At 39.2% G+C, this 27,292-nt stretch overlaps 1 protein-coding gene across 1 annotated transcript in view; it reads left to right on the top strand.

Moving 5' to 3' along the window:
• The first annotated feature begins 18,591 nt into the window (after positions 1-18,591).
• Positions 18,592-27,292, top strand: part of LOC126109634 (coiled-coil domain-containing protein 12) — a 29,196-nt gene continuing 20,495 nt past the window's right edge. The window contains exons 1-2 of the mRNA XM_049914679.1: positions 18,592-19,158; positions 19,348-19,486. Of these exons, the coding sequence (XP_049770636.1) occupies positions 19,013-19,158; positions 19,348-19,486 (285 nt within the window). The 5' untranslated portion in view covers positions 18,592-19,012. The remainder of the gene's footprint in view (positions 19,159-19,347; positions 19,487-27,292) is intronic.

Below are 27,292 nucleotides of genomic sequence, written 5' to 3'. Positions count from 1 at the left end.
TGGCCATAGAGAACAAGGAGTATGTAACTGGAGTGTTCCTTGATCTCGAAAAAGCTACGCAGATGACACGTCAATAGTGTGTAAACACAAAGACTATGAGAGTCTGGAGGTACAGTGCAACAGTGTAACTAATGAAATAGTCAAGTATTTTAATGAAAGCCATCTAAATGTAAGTGCTTCAAAGACTGCAATGATGGAATTTAAGACAAGGAAACAAATAGAATTTGACATGAAATTATCCATAGGAAATGACATTGTAAAAAAGAAAAAACAGACAAAGTTCTTGGGAATTACAATCCAGAACGGCCTCAAATTGGACACGCATATTGATTCCTTAGCATGTAAGCTCTCGAAGAATGTGTTTGCTATAAATATGATTAGCAAATATTGTAAGGACATGTGTGCACTAAAAACTGCTTATCATGTCCTATTCTCATCAAACTTAAACTATGCTGTAGAAATATGGGGGGCAACAACTCAAGCCAACCTAAGTACATTATTGATACTACAGAAAAAAGTTATCAGAATTATTTGTGGTGCCAAACCTCGAGAATCATGTCGGAATCTGTTCCCAAAATTAGGTGTGCTTACCATTATAGGTGTATTCATATTGAGAAACAATAAATCCAAATTTCAACTGTGACCTGCACCAGTATGATACAAGGCAAAAGTTCAGATACCATGTAAATAGCCACAGAACAGCTTTATATATTGGCTGAAGCTACCCAATGCCCTTCCAAAAAGTCTCACAACCCTTCCTACTAACAAATTAAAAGATTAGCTAAAAAGAATTCTAATTGAAAACCCTTTTCATTCCCTAGACGAGTATTATATCTGTATGAAAAGTGCTTCATAAGTATGTCAAGCTCATAGTTTTAAGTAACCTACAACTAATATAATGTTGATAAAAACAATATTTGTAATATCGTGATTGTATACTACCAAATGTAAAATCCATCAAAATGTAAAATTTATTAATACAAACAAATCTTTAGTTTGTAATTTATAAACTGACGAATTCAGAAGAATAATCTGTATGATGTCCTGAAACTTTATTATTTCTAGGGATTGTATTTGATTATTCGATGTTGAATAAATATTATTATTATTATTATTATGAATTTACACCACAGGGGCAAACTGATAATCGGTTGTACTATTGGGACATGTTGTGACATCTGTGAGAAAGAAACTGCCTGAAATGTGGGGAGACAATTCACAGCTCTCACATCGCAACAACGCACCTGCACATTCATCCCTGTTGGTCCGTCGCTATTGCACAAAAAACAAAATCACTGTGCTGCCTCATCCTCTGTACTCTGCAGACTTGACCCCTGCGCACTTTTATTTCCAAACTTAAAAACTGTGTTGAAAGGAAGATTTCCAATGACAGATGAGATAAAACAAAATTTACATATGGCGCCTTATTCAGCCCAGCAAGAGGTGTACCAATATTGCCTCTGGAAGTGGAAACAACATTGGGAGCAGTGTTATCAGTTGTGGAGGAGAGAATTTCGAAGGAGACCACACACAATAAGTAAAAGGTAAGTGTAGAAAAAATCTGTGGAAAATGATTTGGAATTTTTTTTAACAGACCTCATGTACCAGAGATGAGTCACAGACAGGCACAACACAGATTGCTAAACAAGTCAGATTTCAGCCAGAAGGCCTGAATTAGACATATATACCACACACACATTCACGGCTGCCAGACACAGTGGTGTGTGTGTGTGTTTTACATTTGTGTGAATGTGTGTTGTCGCGTTCAGAAGAAGCCCTTCTGGCTGAAAGAATCCTTTTTAATGTTCTTTTTGTTGCGCTTGTCTGTCACTCAGCATCTCTACTATATGGTGACAGAGTTACCACAAAGTCTGAAAATAGGGGAATTTCAAATGTGTCAGGAAAATGTAAGGCAAATTAAAAAAGAAACACTGGAAAAATCTCGTTTTTGTCTCAGAAGATAAAATGGTTTTTTTACTGAGATGTTGAGGATTGTCGCCGGCTTGGTGCAGCTGAGTGCATGCACTGCTTCCCTACTCCCTCATTCTTACTGCTTCTCCCCTTCCTACCTCTCCTCTCAGCTTGCAGTCAGTGCTACCACAACCTCTTGCCACTAGCCTAGCAGCTGCTGATGAGAGGCAGCGAGGTGTGAGTAGTAGTTTTTTGGGGTCTGATTCTCAGAGATTGTTGATATAGCGGCCGGAGACAGTGGTCATGTGTGCATGAGCTGTGTCGGAGTGATTGTGTGTGTGTGCTCCCATTTTCTGACAAATGCTAAGGCCGAAAATTTAGTTGTGAGAACGTGATTGGCTGTGGCTCAGTGATCATCTTTACGGTAGGTTGCTACCTATCCTCATTAGTATTGATTCTCAGAGTATCTGCGCAAGGTATCTGTTGCATGGATTGATCACCAAGGTCACATTTCATCAACATGGTGTCTGTGGAATGAGAGTGGCTGGCTACACGATTGGATTTTCGTGACTGGACTAAACCACAGGTACCTTTAACAGATTGGGCCTGCCCATCTGAAGCCCATCATTTCCCACTGATGTGCAGGCCCTGCCCATCAGATCTAGCCTCACTGATCTGCCCGCAGTGTGGGTCTGTTTGTGTGTGGCGTAACACGGCGGATTTTTGAGGTTTATCCGTGGACTGCAGTGCTCTTCTGCACACCAGAGGCCACAGGTGATGGATTTCAGGAATTGCGACTCTCGCAGCAAGCACATTGTGCAGTGCAGCATTTTATTTATTGTAGTACATCTCGGCACTTCGAAAGTAGTTTATATATTAGAAAATATGGATGATAAGAAGAAGAAAATTGTGTCAGTTGCTGGAGGTTTGTATGGTATGTACTCATATATTTCTCAAAGGAAAGATCACACAATACCCGTACAATAATAGACTTAACACAGTGGGTAATAATCAACAATAACGAACATAGTAGATCTAACATTTTATTGGCAGTCACACAGCTCTTTCCCACCGTATACACTTCTTTCAAGAGGTTTTCTGAGGTTATTTCTACAATCAGTGATGGTATTTTAAATCTGTGTTGCAACTCCAAGGAAATGGGTATTTTTGTCAAAATGGTTCAAATGGCTCTGAGCACTATGGGATTAAACTTCTGAGGTCATCAGTCCCCTAGAACTTAGAACTACTTAAACCTAACTAACCTAAGGATATCACACACATCCATGCCCGAGCAGGATTCGAACCTACGACCGCAGCGGTCGCGCGGTTCCAGACTGTAGCGCCTGGAACCGCTCGGCCACCACGGCCGGCTATTTTTGTCACCAAACATGTTTTGTTTTATTGAAATAAAATAACAACAGTGGTCTTAATGGAACACACATACCCTTTGGCTTGCTTTCTCCAGCTAACAACAGTTCTTTACAATAAGTGTTGATGTTAGTGCTTAAGATTTTTCGTCTACTTATGGCTTTACTTACCCTTGAGATCTCAAAATTTATCAGGAAAAAATGCTAAAACTTGTCTGGAAATCAGGGAATTTCACTTGGGGAAACTTGTGGCAAACTTGAGTAAGGAGCAATCTATCCTCCTCATAACACTGTGATTGTGGAGAAAAATAGCTCAGGAGTGTGCCTTTAAAAAGTGTACAGTAAAATTTGGTTTTTCCATGTTGTTAATTTTATTTCAAAACTTCTGTTACTTTCTGGATAACCCTTGTAGTTTTAATTCAATCAGAAACTTTCCATGTAGTTTCAGCCAAAATATAGGAGCCTGAATATTTCTTTTCAAGATGCACATCAAAATGATGATGGAATGCATTACATCATATCCTGTGGCATTTTCTAATACTTCTGCCACTGATTGCTGACACGATAACACAGGTGCTGCTATCAGTAATGAAGAAACTTTGCAAAGTACACAGGTAGAACATGGTCAACAACTGCATCTAGCTCTTGCTCAAGGGGAGCTTCCGTTCATGTAAATTAAGAGAATTAATGCAAACACACACACACACACACACACACACACACACACACACACAGAGAGAGAGAGAGAGAGAGAGAGAGAGAGAGAGAGAGAGAGAGAGAGAGAGAGAGAGAGAGCCCCTTGCGGGGCTGTCTGCATTGCCACCCATGCCGCCACCACGTCAGCCCACACGCTATTCGTTCATTTCTTTCTTCAGTTGACTTGACTCTACTGAATCAAGTAGTTGTACTTTCCTATTTAGCACACGCATCCGTGTCATCGTATTTTATATGCTGAAGTCTGGCGGAAACAGCGATCATAATGATGATGCTATGAAATATTGGAAAAGAACTGTTTTTATTCCAACACTGGACCATGTTACGACTGACATGAGAGAACGTTTTGCTGAAGAAAATATTTATCATTTAAAATTCAACATACTTTTGCCCTCACAACTACTGAAATATGACGGTAACGATCTGAGACATACACTGTATCACTGTTTAACTGAACTACCATTCTTTGAAGAAGAATCACTCCTTGTGATTAAAGAGAGACTGATGGGAGAGAATTTTCAATACAACCAAACGTGCATAAACGTCCTTAATGATCAAGATTCTGTTATGCAAGCATTGTCTGTTTGTCCTGGATCTGACTATACTACTTTGCACATGCTGCACAAAATATTTGCTTGTCTACCTGCATCACCGAGCGGGGTGGCGCAGTGGTTAGACACTGGACTCGCATTCGGGAGGACGACGGTTCAATCCCGCGTCCGGCCATCCTGATTTAGGTTTTCCGTGATTTCCCTAAATCACTCCAGGCAAATGCCGGGATGGTTCCTCTGAAAGGGCATGGCCGACTTCCTTCCCAATCCTTCCCTAATCTGATGAGACCGATGACCACGCTGTCTGGTCTCCTTCCCCAAACCAGCCAACCAACCAACCTACCTGCATCTGTTGCTAAGGTAGAAAGAAGTTTTTCAACACTGCGGCGTACAAAGACATGGCTGAGGTCGACAATGGAGGAGGATCGACTTAATGGCTTAGCTCTGTTGAACACACACCCTGACATTGATTGTCCTGTTGACAATGTAATTAACCAATGTGCCAGGAAGAAAACCACAACTGTAACTTTTTTATATCATAAGATGGCATTGTATTATATATGTGTACAATCAGTTTAAATAAACTTTCTTAAACTTTGCATATCACTTGATTATTTTTTATTACGGTATAAGTAAAGGTAACTCAAGATATCTTTAGTGCCCCTCCTTGAAGTTTTTCTGTATCTGCCACTGTCCTTGTACTAACTGGGCACAATGCTGGATGATTGTGTCCACAACTGGCACAGGTGGTACATACATATATTTTTTTCAGAAGTTTTTGAAAGATGTTTACTGAAACATTATGGTTTGGACTCAGCAAAAAGGGTTCCCACTTTTTTTTTTTAATTAGATCCTAATGGCACTCTCAGTCATGTAACAATGATGGTACTTGTCATGCAGTTATTCCAATAACTGCATGACTTTGACTGCAGCAGATAAATGTTGAAAACTTGAAGCAAAGAGTATAATTCTAGAATAATAATGTCTTCCTTGTTGTGGCAGTCCTACAGCTGTCACCGCACCCAGTGTCTGTCACCAAATCCCTTGATCTTCCCATCCGTCTTCACCTCTTCTCTCCACTGCTTCTTGGATACCAGCTAGCCACACTTTCCATGGTCTTCCTCTTCTCCCACTTCCAGGAGGATGGCATTAAATTCCTCTCCGGGCCATTTGTCTTCATCCATTCTTTCGATACGCCCAAACCGTGCTAGCTATCTTTCTTCTATTTTATTTGTAATACTGTAATGAGTCTATGTCCTTTCTCTTATTTACTCACTTCTTCTGTGGTCAAGTATGGAAATTCTACAGGTTGTCCTCAGGTGGTCCATTTTTAAAGCTTTTTCTACTTATTTCTGTGAGTTCCAAGCACTCACTCCTATAGGTTGTTATCAGTTCCATGATGGATTTGTATAAATGAAATTTAACCTTTAAACTTACATTCGAGGACCAAAGTACGAGGTTTAACTTTTGTATAGCCACCTTTCCAGATCTGTTGTTACGAGGGTAATCCCCAAAGTAAGGTCTCCTATTTTTTTTTTATAAATACAGAACTCTGTGTGGCAGTTGGTCACACGGTTATGAAGAGTGCTTCACGCACTGTGTGTAAACATGCGCATGCCGCACTGAGGCGATTAGTCTTGGCTCAGCAGCCGTTGAAAATGGAGCTCCCATTGGATGTTACCGCCAAGTGTGAACTGCGAACAGTTATTCAGTTTTTGAACGCAAAGGGCACTGCGCTGATTGAAATCCATCAGCAATTTATGGAAGTGTATGGTGAGTCGTGCATGGATATCAAAAATGTTTGTAAGTGGTATAGAGAGTTTGCAGCTGGTGCGCACAGTTATTCAGTTTTTGAATGCAAAGGGCACTGCGCCGATTGAAATTCATCACTAATTGATGGAAGTGTATGGTGAGTCGTGCATGGATATAAAAATGTTTGTAAGTGGTATAGAGAGTTTGCAGCTGGTCAGACCAAAATTCACGACAAACAAAGAAGCGGAAGACTGTCAACTTCTTGAGCAAAGCATGCGTGGAGATCGGCGGATCACCCTGGATGATCTCTGCACGTTAGCTCCTGAGGTTTCCCAAAGTCCCGCTCACAGAATTTCAACAAAAATATTGAACTACCGGAAGGTGTGCGCAAGATGGGTGCCACGCATGCTGACCGAGGACCACAAGTGGCAACGAGTTGATGCTTCCCGCGCATTTCTTCACAGCCTTGCAGCCGAACAGGACAACTTTCTGGACTCAATTGTCACGGGTGACGAAACCTGGGCAAACCACTTTACACCTACAACCAAGCAACAACAATCACACCAGTGGCAGCATCCTTCTTATAGTCCTGACTTGGTGCCCAGTGACTATCACCTGTTCCCTAAGTTAAAAGAACATTTGGCTGGAAAGCGATTCTGCTCCACTGACATGAAAGAAGAGGTTCATAACTTTCTGAACAGCATGGCGGCGAGCTGGTATGACATAGGCATACAAAAACTGCCACAGTGTCTACAAAAATGCATTGATAGAAATGGTGATTATGTCAAAAAATAGCTAAATGTTCCAAGCTGTAAACTGATGTAAACCATTGTAGAAATAAACAGGTCTATGTACTTATAAAAAAATAGGAGGCCTTACTTTTGGGATTACCCTCGTAGATATATTTGTCACATCTTCCATCATGTAATAGGATACTAACCAGGTACTTAAACTCTTTACACACTTTAATAAGATGTTCATCAAGGTCCAGATTACTTTCTGCTCCTCTGCAATGTAGATATTATGTCTTCTAAATATTAATTTTCAAACTACACATTTTATACTCTTCCAACAACTTCCCAAGCATGTAAGATATCCTCCTCATTATTATTTGCTCCAACAACCTGATCATCATCCAAGAAAAGTATGTACATGCACTGGTTCCCTACTTCAGTCCCCATGCCCATGCACTTTCTACACCACAGATCCAGCACCTTCTGCCCATACAACTTAATGGGTGTGGGAGTCAGAGAGCATCCTTGCATCAGTCCTTTAGTTACTCTGAAGATGTGTCTAGACATTTCTTTCCCTACTTTAATGACACATTCTTGGCTGACTTGAAGAGGTTTATATTCCTTCTTACATAATGTTTTGCATTTCCTCTGGCCACAGAACCTCAGACAATAACTTTAGTGGGACGAAGCTTTCTCAGGATCTATAAAAACTAAATGATGGGTTAGATTCATTTCTGATCTCTTCTCCGCTATCTGCCTTAGGGTAAAGATGATATCTACACACGACCTGCCGCTTCTAAAACCACTTTGTTTTTCCACTTCATTTACAAACAAAAAAAAAAAGTGCACGCGCATGCAGAGTCTTTGACTGCGGAGGCCTTGATAGATCACTTTCTGACAGTCTTTTTTTTTTTTTTTGTGCTTATCTCTGAATCGGCATTTAGGCTATACGGAGGGTAGCAACTATCCTGTTCATAATATTGTTTTATTCCATGATAACTGCTAAATGCTTTCTTGCTTCCTTTTTTATGTATGGATCTTAGATAGGTTACACTCTATTGGAATTTCCTCCGTGTCCCACATACATTTATTTAATAACTGTGATTTCTCTAAATCACTGTCAGTATGGTTCCTTTGAAAAAGCACGGCCTATTTCCTTCTGAGCTTGGGCTCCGTCTCTAATGAGCACAATGTTGGCAGGACATTAAACCGTACTTTTTCTTCCTCATTTTAGAATAACAATATATGACTTTCCAAACAAAAGCGCTGGCAGGTCGATAGACACACAAACAAACACAAACATACACACAAAATTCAAGCTTTCCTGATGAGGCAATCGTTGGTTGCGAAAGCTTGAATTTTGTGTGTATGTTTGTGTGTCTATCGACCTGCCAGCGCTTTTGTTTGGTAAGTCTCATCATTTTTTTAATATAATTTGTTTTGTTTTTACCTCAGACTAGCATATTCCTTGAAATGATATACAAGACAACATCTTGTTCAGAATAAACTCTTGTCAACAGAAAAAGAATAAATAAAGCACATTATTTTGCCACTTTACCAAAGTAACAAAGAGTTCACAACAGTAGTTTCGTAATGAGGCCAAAAGCAACGAAATCCAGAGAGAAGCCCGACACGTGGACTAATGAGAGCATTCCTTCTGAATTAACTCCAGTTCCAAAGATAAAAGTTCTTGACATGAAAAGCTTTAATAGATAATACAAAATTTTGAAATGAATCAGTCAATTTAAGAAGGACCATATTTTGAAATAACTGTTTTTCAAGCACTGGGGAAAAAAGGGCAAAACAAAACCCATTTTATCTTGTATGAGTAAGAATGTAAACAGCTTTTTAATAGTACCAAAAATAAGTTCATAATAACTGTCAGAGAATACATTAACTGTAGCCCATTGGAAGGTTTCTTGGGGAATGGCAGCCCATTCTTCACGGAGTGTTGCACTGAGGAGAGGTATCGATGTCGGTCGCTAAGGCTTGGCACGAAGTCGGCGTTCCAAAACATCCCAAAAGTGTTCTATAGGATTCGGGTCAGGACTCTGAGCAGGTCAGCCCATTACAGGGATGTTATTGTCTTGTGAACACTCTGCCACAGACTGTGCATTTTAAAAAGGTGCTCGACTGTGCTGAAAGATGCAATCACCATCCCCAAATTGCTCAACAGTGAGAAGCAAGAAGGTGATTAAAACATCAATGTAGGCCTGTGCTGTGATAGTGCCACTCAAAACAACAAGGCGTGCAAGCCCCCTCCGTGAAAAACACGACCACACCGTGACACCACCGCCTCCAAATTTTACTGTTGGCACTACACACACTGGTAGATGATGATCACTGGGCATTCGTCACCTTGTCATTAGATCGCCACATTGTGTACCGTGATTCGAGGAGGAGGAGGAGGAGGAGATTAGTGTTTAACGTCCGGGAAGGATGGGGAAGGAAATCGGCCGTGCCCTTTCAAAGGAACCATCCCGGCATTTGCCTGAAGCGATTTAGGGAAATCACGGAAAACCTAAATCAGGATGGCCGGAGACGGGATTGAACGGTCGTCCTCCCGAATGCGAGTCCAGTGTGCTAACCACTGCGCCACCTCGTTCGGTGCCGTGATTCGTCATGCTACACAATGTTTTTCCACTGTTCAATTCTCCAATGTTTACGCTCCTTACACCAAGCAAGGTATCATTTGTCATTTACCGGCATGTTGCGTAGCTTATGAGCAGCTGCTTGACCACGAATACCAAGTTTTCTCACCTCCTGCCTGTCATAATACTTGCAGTGGAGCCTGATGCAGTTTGGAATCTCTGTGTAATGGACTTTATAAATGTCTACCTATTACACATTACAACCCTCTTCAAATGTTGGCGGTCTCTGTCGGTCAACAGACGAGGTCGGCCTGTACACTTTTGTGCTGTACGTGTCCCCTTCATGTTTCCACTTCACTATTACATCGAAAACAGTGGAGCTAGGGATGTGTGGAAATCTCACATACAGACGTGTGACACAAGTGACACCTAATCACCTGACCACGTTCAAATTCTGTTGGGTTCTGTGGAGCGCTCCATTCTGCTCTCTCACGATGTCTAATGACTACCGAGGTCGCTGATATGGAGTAGCTGGCAGTAGATGGCAGCAGAATGCACCTAATATGAAAAACATATGTTTTTGGGAATTTCCAGATACTTTTGATCACATAGTGTACTCCCCAAGCGGTGGCAGCAGAACACACACACAAAAAGGTTTAACTTGTGCAATCTTTCGGAGCCAGTGCCTTCTCCTTCTGGAAGATGAGTTTAAGGGGAAGGAAGAGGGGTGAAGGGAAAGGACTGGAGAGGTTTAGGGAAAGGAGTACAGTTCAGAAAAGTCCCCATCCCGTGTCAGGGGAGGCTTACTGGACGGGATGAGAAGGAAAGACTATTTCTCGGCCTTTCCTTTTCATGATCAGACAAGATTATTAACAATGTTTATCTTTATATAAAGATACCAGAAATATTTTAAACAGGTCTACTTATATGACATGAGCCTAGTCGGCATGCAGACCAAATCTGTATTATAGATGTTTTGTATAAATTTTTAAAAGTGGCCAAAAGGGGACACATATATGTCTCTATTTATGGCTACGGCCATAACGTTGAACAAAGATTAAATTTGGATCCGTTAATTCCATAGAAATTTTATGGTATGTTTTTGAATTGCATCTTTTTAACTTGTAAGAAATGAAAGTATAACATTATTCCGCCAAATTAAGTTTCTTTTGATGTTTTAGTTTACTGTGTAGAATACAAATAACCAATCATGCATTGCTGAAAGGAAAATTCTATACAACTCAACTTCTTCAACACAGAACTTTTCATGAAATTAAGATTCCAAACAAGAACAAAGAAAGAAATGTTTATACACCTACTCAAACACACATTTCATGTTGTTTATAATAAGCTACTGTAAAATTCACTGTTATTCAAAAGAGCTTAAAAATTCACTAATTACATCAGAGTGGCCGTAAGTGGCCGAAACTGGGGACTCAATTTTATGAAAGCTTATGAGTCTGTTTACAGACAAAGCCTGTGTAACACAATGACAAGCTTGAGATTTCCAACTAAACTTACAGATTTTTGTAGAACGTGCATTGATGATAACATAAGCAGGGTTTTGCTAAATGAAAAAAATCTGACCATTTTAAAAACAAAACTTGATTACGGGATGGACATGTTCTGTGCCATTTTCTTTTTAATGCAGCCCTTGAAAAAGGGTTGTGAGGAAAAATCTGACCATTTTAAAAACAAAACTTGATTACGGGATGGACATGTTCTGTGCCATTTTCTTTTTAATGCAGCCCTTGAAAAAGGGTTGTGAGGGAACTCAAACTAGTACCTGCTGGAACCCTCAAAAGGAATTAAGTTACAGTTTTAGTGTATGCAGATGATGTAATACACACTAAAAATGTGAAACAGAGATTACACAGTTATTTATGGAGCTTATAGAAGCAGCACCCAAACTTAGCCTAAAGAAAATGATCAGAAAACAAAATACATGAACGTTCAAAGATGTAGAGATGAACAACACAACCAACTGGACTCTAATATCGGCAACTATAATATCTAATGCTTTTGAACAGTTCAAAGTTCTGTGCACATCGACGAAAAAGCAAAATCAAAGACAAACAGATATGAAACGGGGACTGCAAAATGCTAATGGAGCCTATTACTATATACAAAAACTACTAGGATATAAACTACTGACAAGGATAACTAAAATGAAGCTATATAACACAATCGTGAGATCAGCCCTAACCAATGGAGCAGAAACAAGTAGTTTAACTAAAATGGAAGAATACCAGTTACAAGTATTTAACAACAAAGTTTACACGAATATCTCTGGTCCATGCAGTGACAATGAATCAAAGTTGGAAGAGAAGGCACAACACAGAAATCTGCATGCTAAACCAACAATAATGAGCATAATAAATTCCGTAAGACTTGAATGGCCGGACCATCTGATTAGAATGAAAGAGGATGACATAGTTTCAAGGGCATTCACAGAAAAGTCATTTGGTAAAAGACCAAGAGGGAGACCCAGAACATTGGTAACTGAAATAAATGCAACCTGTAGCAGAATGGGCATAAGCAATTCGCAGAAAGTGGCACGAGATAGAAGCATTTGGAGACAACATGTGAAATCGGCATATGCCCTTTGAGCCCCTTAGAAGCCAAGAAGAAGAAATGAACATCTCATCTCATGTGTTGTGCTGCATACAAATTAAGTTTATTTGCTATACTGTATTTTTGCTCTGTTCTTTTTTTTCTTTTTTATTAAGAAAAAACAACTTTCATTTTCATTCTGAAGGAAAGTATCAATATAGTAGGCTTTTTCAGGGTCTATATCACCTACATAATGTCTTGCATTACAATCATATCTTTTTTATTTTGACTTGGACGATTATTGTTAGTGATTTTTTAATTTATTTATCGTTTATTCTTATTTATTTATTGTCCACTTCTGTAGTGTAGCGGTAGCATTACCGCCTACCATGCAGGGGCCCGGGTTTGATTTATGGAAGGGGACTGGGTGTTGTGCGCCCTTTATCATTATTGACTCGCAAGTCGCCGAAGTGGCGTCAACTAAAAAGGACTTGCAATACAGCGGCCGAACTCCCCAAATGGAGCCTCTCGGCCAACAATGCCATACGACCATTTCAGTGATTTATTTTCATGCATGGAATGTGAAGAAGAACAGCCTACAATGGTGGAACCATACAAATGCAACCATCACTCCTAATAATAACAATCTGGAAGACACAAAATATAGAACATTAATAAGATAAAAATTTTATTCTATTTATATACAGGTTGTTATTGCTCATCAAATTAAAGGCTAGACAGTCATGATCCTTGGAATGGTGTACATGCCATTCGTCCTGTAGAGAATAAATTCCACCCCAGCAGAAAAGAAAAAACATCAACCGCATTACTAAGCCACCAAAGATTACATGTCCCATTTCCCATAACACATACTCCTCCATTTGCAAAATAAAATATTCCAGTGGTTCACGGGACAATTATACTTAGCAAATTACTTATTGAGTTCTGCATTTTCAGCCACAATGCTAGGCAGTGGATAATTTCTGAAATGGGTATCTGGCTGATGAAGTGGATATCTGATAGCCTATTACCATTACCTTATAATACAAATTCAAGGATTGAATATCACAATTACAAAGTAATTATGTTTATTGTAAATAGCATGACTAGCATCAGTGTACTGGAGAAGGCCTATGTTCTTATAAGCATAGGTACCTATTTTCTTGGAAAAATATCAGTGTAGTACAGTAAATATGAAGCTACCAACAGAATATGAATATAAACTATTAAATACAACTGAGGGAGCAGCAGCTGCTTTCAAAGTAGTGGTTGTCAGCTGAGGCAGTGATATGCAAACTGCTACCAACGGTACTGAAATAATTGCAATATTATGGCAACTTACCTTAAAGCAAATAAAAACGGCAAGGAAAGTTCTGGCATGATATAAATACTTCAGAAGTAAAGGAGATCACGCACCAAATTGCAAAAGCGTTGAGTCGTCGATAGGCAAACATGAAAGAGAAGGTTTTACAACACTTATGCTCTTAGACGAATGGTCTCCTTTATTTCTAAACTACTGACTTGTTGCAAATAAGCTAATTGTAAATAATGAAAGTCAGTGACAATACAGTTCCTACTTAACTATAATTTAAATGTAAATGCTACTCCATTTACACCTCAAGTGGCACTCAGCTGCACAAACAAACAGTTTTTTGGGAATAATTCTGGATGATCACCCTGTCATGTAAAGAGTATATACATTACATTTGTAAGAAATTTAATACAAATATGCACTTACCGAAACAGGTCTCGGCATTCCTGAACTATACCTTAAGGCAAATATATTTCAGACTGATAAATCCGCATCTGGGTCTGATACAAGATGTGAGATAGGGCACTAGCAGTCTATACAGACAGGGTTTTTAGTCTAGGGGGGGAAAAAAGGGGGTGAGAAGAAGAAGAAGAAGAAGAAGAAGAAGAAGAAGGAGGAGGAGGAAGAAGAAGAAAGAAAGAAAGGCATTAAAAACTGTAGCTGTGGTACACAACAGAGAGCCGTGTAGAGGTATTTTCAGAAAATATCAAATACTAATTATCAGCTCTACGTGCATTCTGCAGGCAATCATGATTATGAAACTAAATCCTGAAATGAACAACAATGTATGTAACTTTACCACACGAGGAAGGGAAAGCTTTCACAAGATTACATGTAATAAACAGGCTGCAGATTGCAGTCCGCATATAAAGGGGATAGTATTTTTTTTACAACAGACTACCATCTGATTTTGAGATAGTTAATCTAAATACCTTAAGAATAAACTGAATCACTTATTAACACAGAAAATCAATTGAATTTCAAACTATAATGCCTGCCTGTTAAACTACTCATTTATTCAGCCATAAGCTTGTTTCTGTAACAGAAAATTGGTAACTTCTAATCCTTATTTTTTTTATATGAATATATGCACCTTTTTCTAGTAAGAGAAGTACAACACTGGATCTTACCGTAATATGTAAAGTAAAACTATGACAAAATCTGAAACTGATTGTTAATCTGATAGCAAATAAGTGAATACAGAAGAAAATTACTGGGTTGAATTTCACTATTGTAAACACTAATAGTATTAAGCAATACTGTGTGAGTTTAGGCCTAATGTGAACAGAATGAACAATTTTGAGTACCTAAAGAGTTGTTTCTCTTATGTCAAAGTGTGTCTTTATTTGATCGACATCCCTGAAGTTTCTTCTTTTTCTTGATGGAATCTGTGGAACATGATGAATGAATGATAGGAATGAGACATGGGTGGGTAGGCTATACAGTCAAATCACTCTTTTGGATTGCTTTTGAAGCCAAAATCATGGATAGGAGTGCCCACACATTGTTTATGCCCATCCTTCCTGTGCTCCTGTTTTAAATTTCAAGAAAAACTACATCACTAGACACATACCAAAAGCTATCTTTGACATACATAATGTTCACTCATCATCCTGAGAGTTAATCTCAAAAACTGTAATTTCTGAGCAAGAATGAAAATGTTAATCCCCAAATGTAGCCTACACAATGTGACAAAATACTATTTTTTTATGTGGCTAACCTAATAACATGCTAGGCTGAGATAAAGGTGAGTCTTGTAATGACGATGTTCCAAATTGAACTCTAAAATAAAGTAGTAAATGCTCTGATACACAGTCTATAAGTTAGTGGCATCATAAAAGAACTTACTCTAAATGACATCTGTCTGCAGCCTTACATAATATGATCTCCATGGATCCAAAAGAAACCCTCCATCTTTAAGGTGAATTAGAATGCACAATTACATAGAGTTGTACATGGCACAAATATTTATTTTTTCCTCAAAACAATAAAATTTACTTTAATGCATGTTATAAATGATTGATAACTTAAACAACATCTCAAAAAAATAGGAAATCAATACCGTTTGAACTAGATCACAGCAAATGCTCACGTATAGGGGGAACACTGAGAGGAATATGGAACAAGATCACAGCAAATAGTTATACATAGCAGGAATTCTGAGAGATATAATTCGGATCAAGATCACAGCAAATGCTTATACTGTATATCAGTGGAAAAGTGAGTGATAAACAGTCAGATAAGAGAAAAGTACTTAGAAGGGCAATGACAATCTCAGAAATAAATGGTTGATCCTTGAGATTTTAAGAGTACTTTCACATTATCACAGAACTCACCCTGTGAAAGTTTGGTGGTTGGGAAGTTAGTAGAATTTCTTCTAAAATCTAAAGTTAGATGACATTTGCCAAACGTACACAACGTGGGAAAACATCTCAACTATCCTCCACCCCTACCTCACCTCCTTGACTCATATTTATGTCCATTTTTTGAAGAAGGAAGCTGTGGTATCAAATCTCAAGATAATTTCTGAAGGAAGCCATTGCCCACACCAAAACTTTTCAGGTGCCTGATTGTCGTGTATGTTTCCTCTATACCATTTACAAAAAGTAACTGTAGTTTACCTCCCTATCACAATTAAACTGACTTTAATTTTACATAAAAAATATCAATATATAACTTTTTAAAATAAAAACACACAATAACTCTGCTGCACACTTTGGAAACATGAAAGTTGTCAATCAACACATAATTACACAACAGTTAAATAAACAATAAATAGGCCTACAGAGATCAAACTAACATGCGATTCTAATAAAATTTCCAAATCAAACTTCAGTAGGGCCTAAGTTCCAAATAATATATCAAAATATTCTGTTGATAAACATGGTTGTAAATCAGTGTACGAGAAACTAAAACATGATTTTTAAAAAAGGTACACCAATTTATATAGTAAAACTTTAAACATTGCCTTCAAACCTTTAATAGTCAGTAAAAATTCAAATCTTTCAGTAATGTACTATCATCTTTGGCTGTAAAATATCACTTCTGGAGTATCAAAAACTTGAATAATACACATTTAAACAACAACTGGAGATCAACAGGATTCAGTCAATTACAACGTATGGGAGGACACTCAATAAGTCTCCCTTATAGGATCTCTTTGATAAACACTCATGCCATTCCCTGAATCCATCATCAGTTTGATTCCTTCTGGGTCCTTCATCAAATATTCCTGTGACACCCTCCATTTTCACGAAACTAACACTGCAGTTTGCATCCTCATAACCTTTGACAGTAACTGCTTCCTCACACTGAACGACACTGCTGTCAGTCACATTCAACTCACTAGCGGATACTGTTAACTCAGGCTGTACCTCCCTTATAGTCTCATCCGGAGAGGCATCTACTGTTTTTCCTGGTACGTCTCTCTTTTCTGAAACTGTATCTTCATGATTTGCTGGAGATTCAGCAGCAGTACTCACGCTTTGTTCTGCTGAGGTGCCTACCCGCCCATTGTTGCTGTCTTCTAATCGCAGCAAGTGATCTTCAGTTACTGGTGTAGAGGAAGGCACAAATGTCCTTTTCGGCTGCAGCTTCAACTCACATGTTCTTTTTATATGCTCTCCTCGGCTTGTCTGGCTGCCAATACGTTGAGCACACAAATTTCGAGCACCTCCCACAGGTAAGTCTGAATTATTTAGCACAGTTTTAATTAGCTCTTGCGTAGTTTTCACTTTTTTCCTTGGCGTGAAGTTCGTAGCAGCTTTAGCCATTTTAGCGCAACCCGAGAGCTGCATATTTGTTGTCAGCTGCTGTCCTCTGTGCACTTTTTGCTCACAAAGTGACTTATTGTCTGTCACAGAACAATGCTTCTTGGCGTCCCAGTCTTGAGGGTTCATAGTAACTACCATCTCCTTAGTAGCTCGAATCGTGCTGGCAAGATTTTTGCACTTTCCTTCAACAAACCGATTTAAACTATCATTTCTCATTTTATTGTCAAATACTTCAGCCGCCGGCTCTTGTTCCTGAACAGACGACGAGCGAGTTGCATTAGCTCCAAGGAGACCGTAACGCTCCTTGGAAATCGTGGAGTCGCAATTCCTTGTTTTTGAGTTTCCATTAGCAGCCCATTCATGGGACATTTTTTTCCCATCTGTGTTATCTACATGGGCGTAATTTTCTATATTGTTTGCCTGTCCATTGCCCATCCGCGTGCCCTGTACAAATGCTGCTCCAGCGCGCAACAATATGTATTTTCTCCATCGTTTAACCAACTGCTTAGCTCGCTTCGCTAATGTTTCGTCCTTCAAGTTCCGACGTAAATCGTTCACAATTTTACCTAACCTCGTCGATCTCAGTAACTCTTCATTAATTTCAATATTTTCCAGACCTTCTAACACTTCCGTAATAGTTTCCGCGTCACGCACATTATGATTTCGATCTATCGCGTCTAATAACTTACACTTAAGCTTCAACACATCTGCCTCCATTGCTTGCTGCACGCGCACTGACGGACGAGTACAGAGTCACTGGACGCCAAAGAAAGTAGTACCTCAATGTCAACAGGTAGTAACATTTATTTGCAGATCGCTGTTGTAAACATACGAACATATGACTATGTTTTACGTCTAACAAATGTCTGTAAGGGGCACAAAATACATTACTGGAGAAATACAATATTTGTCGTGAATTTCACTAACGTTATTTAAATGCACATGGCATCTATCAGTATCCTTCCGCCAACTATTATTTGCTGTTCTTTGAATAATATATTTTAGTTGGGGCAAAGACAAGGTCATGTCATTCTGACAATACTTCATGAACTGGGGAGATGGCTTACAGACATGCTAATTCAGTCATACCTACTTCCCCATTAACCACAACATTACTGACAACAATGAGTGAAAGTCATCTGCAAGCACTCTGTGTTTCAGGTTCCGCCAACCTTCTCAATGACATTCGAAGTCGTTTCTCATAATAATGAAATCTCTCTTTGTAATTATTACGTTATGTTACTTACTCCAATCCAAAGAATACTATATAAGAAAATTACTTCGATGAGAAGGTGATTGATTTTTCGACTACTTCCTGATGGGAATAAACTAATTGGAGACAAATTTAAATTCAGTGTCTCTACAGAGGACAAGAGCTACTTAACTAACATTTCATATGTGCTGTAGTACGCCATTAAGCTTACAGAATATGTGTACAACTTTGAATCCTGCGTTCTCGGTACAATATGTGATATTGGTGACACTTAATACTGAAGCCCCTCCAGAATTCAGTGTTATTAAACTTGCAGGGACAAATAGATGCTAGTAAGCTGTTAGTAAATGTGCTTGGGACAAGCTAACGTCAGAAAAGGAGGGATTTTATTCTAGGCTGTGGAGAAAGAGATCAACACAGACTATAGTTACCTGTAGTCTATGGATAAAAGTAACCGTTGTAGCTAATGTCTGTGGCGGAAGGAATATGAGGCATGTAAACAATAAATAATATTGTGAATGCGAACTTTACTTTCCCAGTTATGGAGCAGGAGGACAAAGTGGGGTGTATGGAAGCAGAAGCACTGAAAAGGAAAGAAAGGTTAAAGCAATTGAAGAGGAAACATGAAGAAGTGAAGGATGGTACAGCGTCAGAAGAAAAATCGGAATCAGTTTCTGTCCTTCCAAAGTAAGTGCAACTAAATGACCTATAACGGAAGGTACTGTTCATGTGCTATCATTAATTTCTGTCATGGCAAAATTTCAGTTGCTTTATAGTAAAGTTCGTAGTTTACTGTTTCATATATCTGTTTACAGAGAGGTGAAGAGATGCTCTTGTACTTGCTGTAGTAAACCCCCATACGTGAACTTGTTATAGGCCGAAATTCCGAAGCTATCGACCCCAAGATGAAACGTTGAAGGAAAATGTTGTTCCTGAAGCTAAACCTGGAGATGTGGAGGAGGAAGTAAAGGATCAATTGAGCTCTGCACATTCGAAAGTTGTCATCGAAGAGTTGGTAAGTTTTATTTTAGTTTGTTAAGTACGTCAATCGCACACAGTATATTATGTATCCGCAGGGGTGGATTTTAAGACAGGGTTGTCATATTTTTGGTGACTGGTAGATGTCAACGCTAGTAAGGTTTTTTCATTTGTCACGACACTTAATTACATGCAACTTACTTTTTACAATTTTTTTTATTTTTAAGTAAATGTTTTGCTGTTGGGCTAAATAAGTTTACAGGTGTCCCCTCCCACCCCCCACCTCACCTTCTGAGGAGTGCAGTCATTTAAAGCTGTTTTTACTAAACAAACTGTAAATAATAATCTTCAAACGTTTCTCTTTTTGCCTTGATTGATGCAAAATTTGGGGAATGAACACCAAAGTGCTTCTTTTTGTGCTGCATAAGGTAGCCCTAAAGTAAAATTCATCTGTGAACCTTGCATGTTTGCAATCCACAAGTGTTACCTAGGGTAAAGCTACATAGAAACTAAAAAGGACATTAAGTTTCAGGATTGTTGGTCAAAGTACAGTGGACAAGTATATTCAGAATTTTCTCATTGGTGATATTCCAAAATTTGTAACTAATTATTTTGAGTTTTAAAAGCTATCAGTATATGTCCATATGAAATGTCAGTATTTACAGGATGTTTTCCATTTAGACAATATTATTTTTTGGAACATAATTTGAAAAACATAAAGGTCGGTATGTTAAGGGATTGAATCAAAATGTAACTATGATTTGCCACAGTGCCAGTTTGTGCCAGTATGCATGGAGCAGAATTGGGGAGTGAAGTGAGACTGCTGCATGGGCAGATGGTATCACCTGTTGTTTATATAAAATCTTGTGGTTTTATTGTTTTGATTATGAGAAATTATGTTATGAAAACTTGAACTTCATAATGGTGCCGTGTAAAAAAATGATTTCTCAATGCAAGTTTTGTCACAAGTTTCAAAAATCTGTAGCTTGGGGGCAAAGGAGTGTTGTATGGTTGATGAGGTGCATCCCAGCTTTGGACATTTTAGAAATTAAGCATTTGGCATTGTTAATGTTGAAATTTTATCTGAACCTTGGTTGTGTTGACAGAATGATACCAAGTATGCATGTTATATGGGAGCCTTTTTTGTTTTGTCACGTAAAGCCTGTTTCTTTCATTGGTATGTACAGCAATTTTTACACAGTTTGTGTTACACTACAGTAGTTGTATTTCATGGATCCAACAAAGAGTGGTCTGTGAGATGTGGAATGAAGTCATGATTAAATGCAATGCAGTGAAATGACATTTACATTATTGTATTAGTCCAGGTTTCCACATGTAACCAAAGTGACACTATTTGATCATCATTCAGGTGGTGTCACTGAAGTGCATGTGGAAACATGCAAAATCCTGTGGTGTCACTCGAATTGTACCACTAATATTTGAAGTTTCTTTAACTTTGTGATGCGACTTTTCAGCACGTATCACCTGCTAGCTACAGAGACTACATGATATAACATCTCCATGATTACTGCTAGCTAAAGAGACTACATAATGTAACCTCTCCACGATTGTTTCATTCGGCTGCCAGTTTGTGGCTGAATTTTGAACCACCGCCACTGTACTCTGCTTTTTGTTGAACACTTGTCCATAAAATTTGAGAAAGGAAGTAACCAAATATCTGGTAGCAGTATAATTTCAGCTTGGTTGTAACTTTAAATAAATAAACATGAATATTAAACCATCAGATATGTTACAGTGTCTTTTAGCACAGTTGGTCAAAGTATAGCTTCAAAGTTATGGTTACAATACCTGTGATGTCTTATTTAACAAATTGATGTGGGGTGCAAGAGTTAAAATATTAGCATTTAAATGAGTCTTCAGCTCACTGTGGATGGTGTCCAACACACCACACAACTAGTTAGGTGGTTAGTTTACATGTTCCCTGGATTATTTTGCATGACAGGTTGTAATGATTTGGAACAATTTATTTTACATTCACATCTCAAAGAACTTCAAGATTCTGCTTTTGAATCATAATATATGTCTACATCTATGTCCATACTCTGCAAACCATCATGAAGTGCATGGCAGAGGGTACTTACCATTGTACCAGCTATTAGGATTTCTTGCCATTTCTTTCACATATGGAGCCTGGGAAGAAAGATGTTTGAATACCTCTGTGTATGTGCATCTTAAAGTGTTTGCCAGTTCAGTTTCTTCAGCATCTCTGTGACTCTCTCCCATGGATCAAACCTACCTGTGGGTATTCATGCTGCCCTCCTCTGTATATGTTCAATATCCCCCATTAGTCCTGTTTGGTATGGGTCCCACACACTTGAGCAATATTCTAGAAGTGGTCGCGAGTGATTTGTATGCAATTTTCTTTGTAAACTGACTGCACTTCCCCAATAAACTGACATATACTACCTGATTTACCCACAACTGAACCTATGTGATCATTTCCCATTAATATCCCTACGAAGTGCTACACTTACGTACTTATGAGTTGGTTGATTCCAATTATAGTCATATGATACTATGTTTTTTTCATTTTGTGAAGTGCAAAATTTTACATTTTTGAACATTTAAAGCAGATTGCCAATCTTTGCGCCATTTTGAAATTTTATCAAGCTCTGACTGAATACTTATGCAGCTTCTTTCAGATAGTGCTTCTTTATAGATAGCTGCTTCATCTGCAAAAATCTGAGGTCCGCAAGGTTGTTAGTATACAACATGAACAGCAAGGGTCCCAACGCACTTGTCTGGGGTATACCTGAATTTACTTTTACATCTGATGATCCAAGATAACATGTTGTGTCCGTCCTATCAAAAAGTCCTTAATCCAATGACACATTTCACTTTATACCCCATATGATCATACTTTTGACAATAAGCATAGGTGTGGTACTGACTCAAATGCATTTCAGAAATCAGGAAATACTGCATCTAATTGCCTGTTTTGATCCAAAGCTTTCAGTATGTTATGTGAGGAAAGTGTGAGTTGGGTTTCACATGATCACTGTTTTCAGAATCCATGCTGGTTGACATGGAGGATGTCATTCTGTTCGAGATACCACATTGTGTTTGATCTCAGAGTATATTCTAATATTCTACAACAAACCAGTAGTTTCTTTTAGGGGGATGTGACCTATGCCTTTTTACAGGAATTGGGCACTTACTTTTTTTGTCCGAGGGACCTATGATGGAGAGGGCGTAACTCAACAGCAAATACAGTATAGAATCTGATGGGGATTCCACTGGGCCATGGAGCTTTGATGAGTTTTAATGATTGCAACTGTTTCTCAACACCACTGATATGAATACTGATTTCACTCATCTTCTCAATGATATAAGGATTAAATTGGGGCAGTCCTGGGTTTTCCTTTGTAAATGAAAATTTGAAAATGGAGTTAAGCATTTCAGCTTTTTGTCTGCTACCACCAATTTAAATTCGTGTCTCATTCACTAGGGACTGGACACTAACTTTGGCACCACTGAAAGCCGTTACATATAACAAGTATTTCTTTGGATTTTGTGAAGGATCATTTGACAGTATTCTGCTATGGTAGTCATTGAAGGCTTCATGTATTGATCTCTTGACAGCCAAACGTGTTTCATTCTGCATCTCTGTATGTATAGCTGTATGCTTTGTTTTGCATCTATTATGCAGTAATCTCTGTTTCTTTAGTAGTTTCTTTTTAGTGACTGTATGCCATAGAGGTTCCCTCCCATTATGAACTGTTCTACTGGATACGTATCTGTCCATTGCATGGCCAACTGTTCTTTTAAACTTGAGCCAGAGTTCCTATACATGCTCATGTCTTGGAAGTTTCAAGTTCCTCTTTTTGAGATATGACATTACTGATTTTTTGTCTAGTTTACTGAATGTATAAAGCTTTTTGCTTTAAGTTGTCCTTTGTACTTTGGTGGTCATTGTTGCCACAACCATGTCATGGTCACTGGTACTGGTTTTGATATGGACATCCTCAAAGAGTTCAGGTCCAATTCTTGCCATTAGATCCAGTATATTTCCATCATGGGTGGGGTTCCAAACTATCTGTCCGAGGTGATTTTCAGAGAAGGCATTGAGTTATGTTTCACAGGATGTCTCTCTCACCCACCACTAACAAAACTGTAATTTTCCCAGTTTATTGTTGTATGATTAAAGTCTCTACCAATGATTACAGTATGTTGGGGAACTTATGTAAAAGTGAAATGGAGAGATGATAGATAATCACCAGGAGTGAAACATCAGAGTGTCACTTTTAGCTTCACTTGACCAAATACTGCATTTCTACAGTAGGAGTTGTATTTTTTAATTGAGATCAGCACACAATTTGACAAATACTTGAAATTTACTTTTTTTTTCTTCAAAAATGCTCAACAAATGAATCTTTGTTTATAAGTGGTACTTCCTTTATAAGTGTGTGCGTGGTGCCCCTGTGTTATTTCAGTGCAAAATCCTTCGAGATGAAACAGTTATGGTTTCTTTTCTATTTATTGGACTCTTAGCTGGATTCTAATGCCATAACCTCAATGATAGCTTTATTGTCTGTCCCAGAAATCTCGGATTGTTTTATCTCATAAACAGTGCCACTGGAATTTTGACAGGAGTACATAGAAACAGCTGCACATGTTACCACTGCAATAGCAGCCATTGTACCACTTGCTGTGGCATTAATTTAGTCGCATATGAAAATGCAGCTTTACACTGCTTATTTTAATTATATGTGAAACTAAAACATTAAATTTAAGAGTTCCTGGTATGATACTCTTCAGTTAAGTATGAATATTGGCATAGAAAGTTGCCGAATTGGTCTCAAACACCGCTACATTCTCTACATGACATTTCATGTGCTGTGGTAGGTTGTTGACTACACGTATACTTGTGTATCTAACTCTTTCCTGTACTGATGTTAACCCCATTAGGTCTTTGTGGAGATTGTGTTTGGTTCCAGGCTTACAGTCATGCATTTCACTATTTTTTGTGAAAAAAGGAGTATAGAGAATGGCAAAGGAACATACCTTCACTATATGTATTGTTAAGCAGTTGTTTTTTTAAGAGGTCTCAAAAGGATGTTCTTGATAATGTCGTTGACGAAGACGACGACGATATTTGGTTTGCGAGTTGCTTAACGGTGCCTGTACAAATTCCTAATCTTTTCACTATCCAGTCTCACCAGTTTCCTAATGACGATGAAGTGATAAGGTCAACACAAACATGTAGTCCCCAGATGGAGAAAATCCCTGACCCGGTGGGGACTCAAACCTGGGACCGTGTGGCCTGAATTAATACCAAATATACACTGTCTGATGGAAAAAGTGAGGCACCCAGATGATGTAGTCAGATGTCAAGTGTCAACACCATTGGCTCGTTTGTGGATGATAAGAGCTGCAGTGGTCTGTGACTGATAGAATGGCCACAAGAGTGTGTTAGTGGTGTTCTTATTTTGTTTTGTTAACAAGCCAGGTAGAGTATCTACATCTGCATACGTACTTCACCATATGGTGCTTGGCAGATGGTACCTTGTACCCGTAGTAGTCACTTCCTTTCCTGTTCTACTCATAAACAGAGCAAGGGAGAGTTTGCTGTCCATGTGCCTCTGTACGATCCCTAATGTCTCTTATTTTATCTTACCTTTGTGGTCCTTACTGAAATGTACATTGACAGCCGTAGATTTTTTTCTACAGTGAGCATGAAATGCCAGTTCTAGAAATTTTCTCAATAGTGTTCCACAAAAAGAAAGTCGTCTTCCATCTACAGATTTTCAGTTGAGTTCATGGAGTATTTCTTTAATACTCACATGTTAATTGGACCTACCAGTAACAAAAGTAGCAGTCAGCCTCTCAATGCTTTGATGTCTTCGTTTAATCTGACCTGATGAGGATCCTAAACACTTAAGCAGTCCATTAGCATTCTATATATGGCCTCCTTTGTGGAAGAACCACACTTTCACAAAATTCTCCCAGTAAACCAAAGTAGACCATTTGCCGTCCCTACTACCATCCTTATATGCTCGTTCCATTTCATATCGCTTTGCATCATGACACCCAGATATTTAATTGATAAATGACGTTACTCAGGGTTGCCACAAGTTCTGGAAATCAGGGAATTTCAAACATGTCAGGGAAATCGGAAATATCAGATAAATTTGGAAGAAAGGGGGGGGGGGGGGAGACACTGTAAGAACCTTTTTTGTCCCAGTAGATGAAATGGTTTGTTTACTGAGATATTGTGCATAGTCACTGGCTGGGTGCAGCTGAGTAAGTGCACTGCTTCCCTGCTCCCATATTGTTACTGCTTGCAGTAAGTACTGCCACCATTCTTGCTGCTAGCCTAGCAGCTGCCATTGAGAGGCAGGGAGGGGCGAGGAGTGTGGTTTTTTTTTTTTTTTTTTTCCTCTGACTGTTGACACAGAGGCTGGAGACGGCAGTCATGTGTGCATGAGTTGTCTGAGTGATTGTGTGAACGTGTGTGCGCTCTCATTTTCTGACAAAGGCTAGGGCCGAAAGTTTAGCTGTGAGAGTGTGTTTCTTTCCTACATGCCTGCCTGCACCTCAGTGATCATCCTTACTGTGAGTTTTACCTATCTTCATTAGTGTGGATTCTCAGAGTATTTGTGCAAGTTATCTGTTTCATGGATTGGTCACTGTGGTCTCATTTTATAAACATGTTGTCTGTAACATTTGAACGACTGGCTACATGAGTGGGCTTTTGCAATGGGTCAAAACCATAGGCCATTTCTCCCAGTATCTCTTAACGGATCAGGCCTGCCGATCTGAAGCCCATCGTTTCTCACTAATATGCAGGCCCTGCCCATCGGATCTAGTCTCACTGATATGTCCACGTCAGGTCTGTCTGTGTGTGGTGTAATGCGATCAGGTTTTGTGGTTTATCCCTGGACGCAGGACTGCACTGCTCCTTGGCAGGCCAGAGGCCATGGGCGATGGATTTCAGGAATTGCGACTGTCTTGCCACAAATCTCCAACCGGGTGGGAATCGAACCCAGGCCTGCTGCGTATTAGGCAAACATGTTATCACTCAGCTAAGCAAGTGGACACACAATACCTCTAAATAATAGACATAGCACAGTGGCTAATAACTGACAATAATGAACATACACTACTGGCCATTAAAATTGCTACACCACAAAGATGACATGCTACAGAAATGAAATTTAACCGACAGGAAGAAGATGCTGTGATATGCAAATGATTAGCTTTTCAGAGCATTCACACAAGATTGGCGTCGGTGGCGACACCTGCAACGTGCTGACATGAGGAAAGTTTCCAACCGATTTCTCATTCACAAGCAGCAGTTGACCGGCGTTTCCTGGTGAAACGTTGCTGTGATGCCACAGCATCCACATCCTTTGCCAGAACTTTGATTATCTATCATTAGGGGCATCCTACGCAAGGAGGAGAATTGCGTACCATTATGTTTCTGACTTTGATAAAGGTCGGATTGTAGCCTATCGGGAATGCAGTTTATCATATCGCGACATTGCTGCTCGCGTTGATCGAGATCCAGTGACTGTTAGCAGAATATGGAATCGGTGGGTTCAGGAGGGTAATATGGAACGCCGTGCTGGATCGCAACAGCCTCGTATCACTAGCAGTCGAGATGACGGGCATCTTATCCGCATGGCTGTAACGGATCGTGCAGCCACGTCTCGATCCCTGAGTCAACAGATGGGGATGTTTGCAAGACAACAACCATCTGCACGAACAGTTCGACGACGTTTACAGCAGCATGGACTATCAGCTCGGAGACCATGGTTGCGGCTACCCATGACGCTGCATCACAGACAGAAGTGCCTGTGATGGTGTACTCGACGACGAG

The sequence above is a fragment of the Schistocerca cancellata genome, chromosome 12 (genome assembly GCF_023864275.1).
Source record: "Schistocerca cancellata isolate TAMUIC-IGC-003103 chromosome 12, iqSchCanc2.1, whole genome shotgun sequence".
Classification (NCBI taxonomy): Eukaryota; Metazoa; Arthropoda; class Insecta; order Orthoptera; family Acrididae; genus Schistocerca; species Schistocerca cancellata.
The sequence above is the reverse complement of the archived record's forward strand: the minus strand, read 5'-3'. Positions and strand labels throughout refer to the sequence as shown.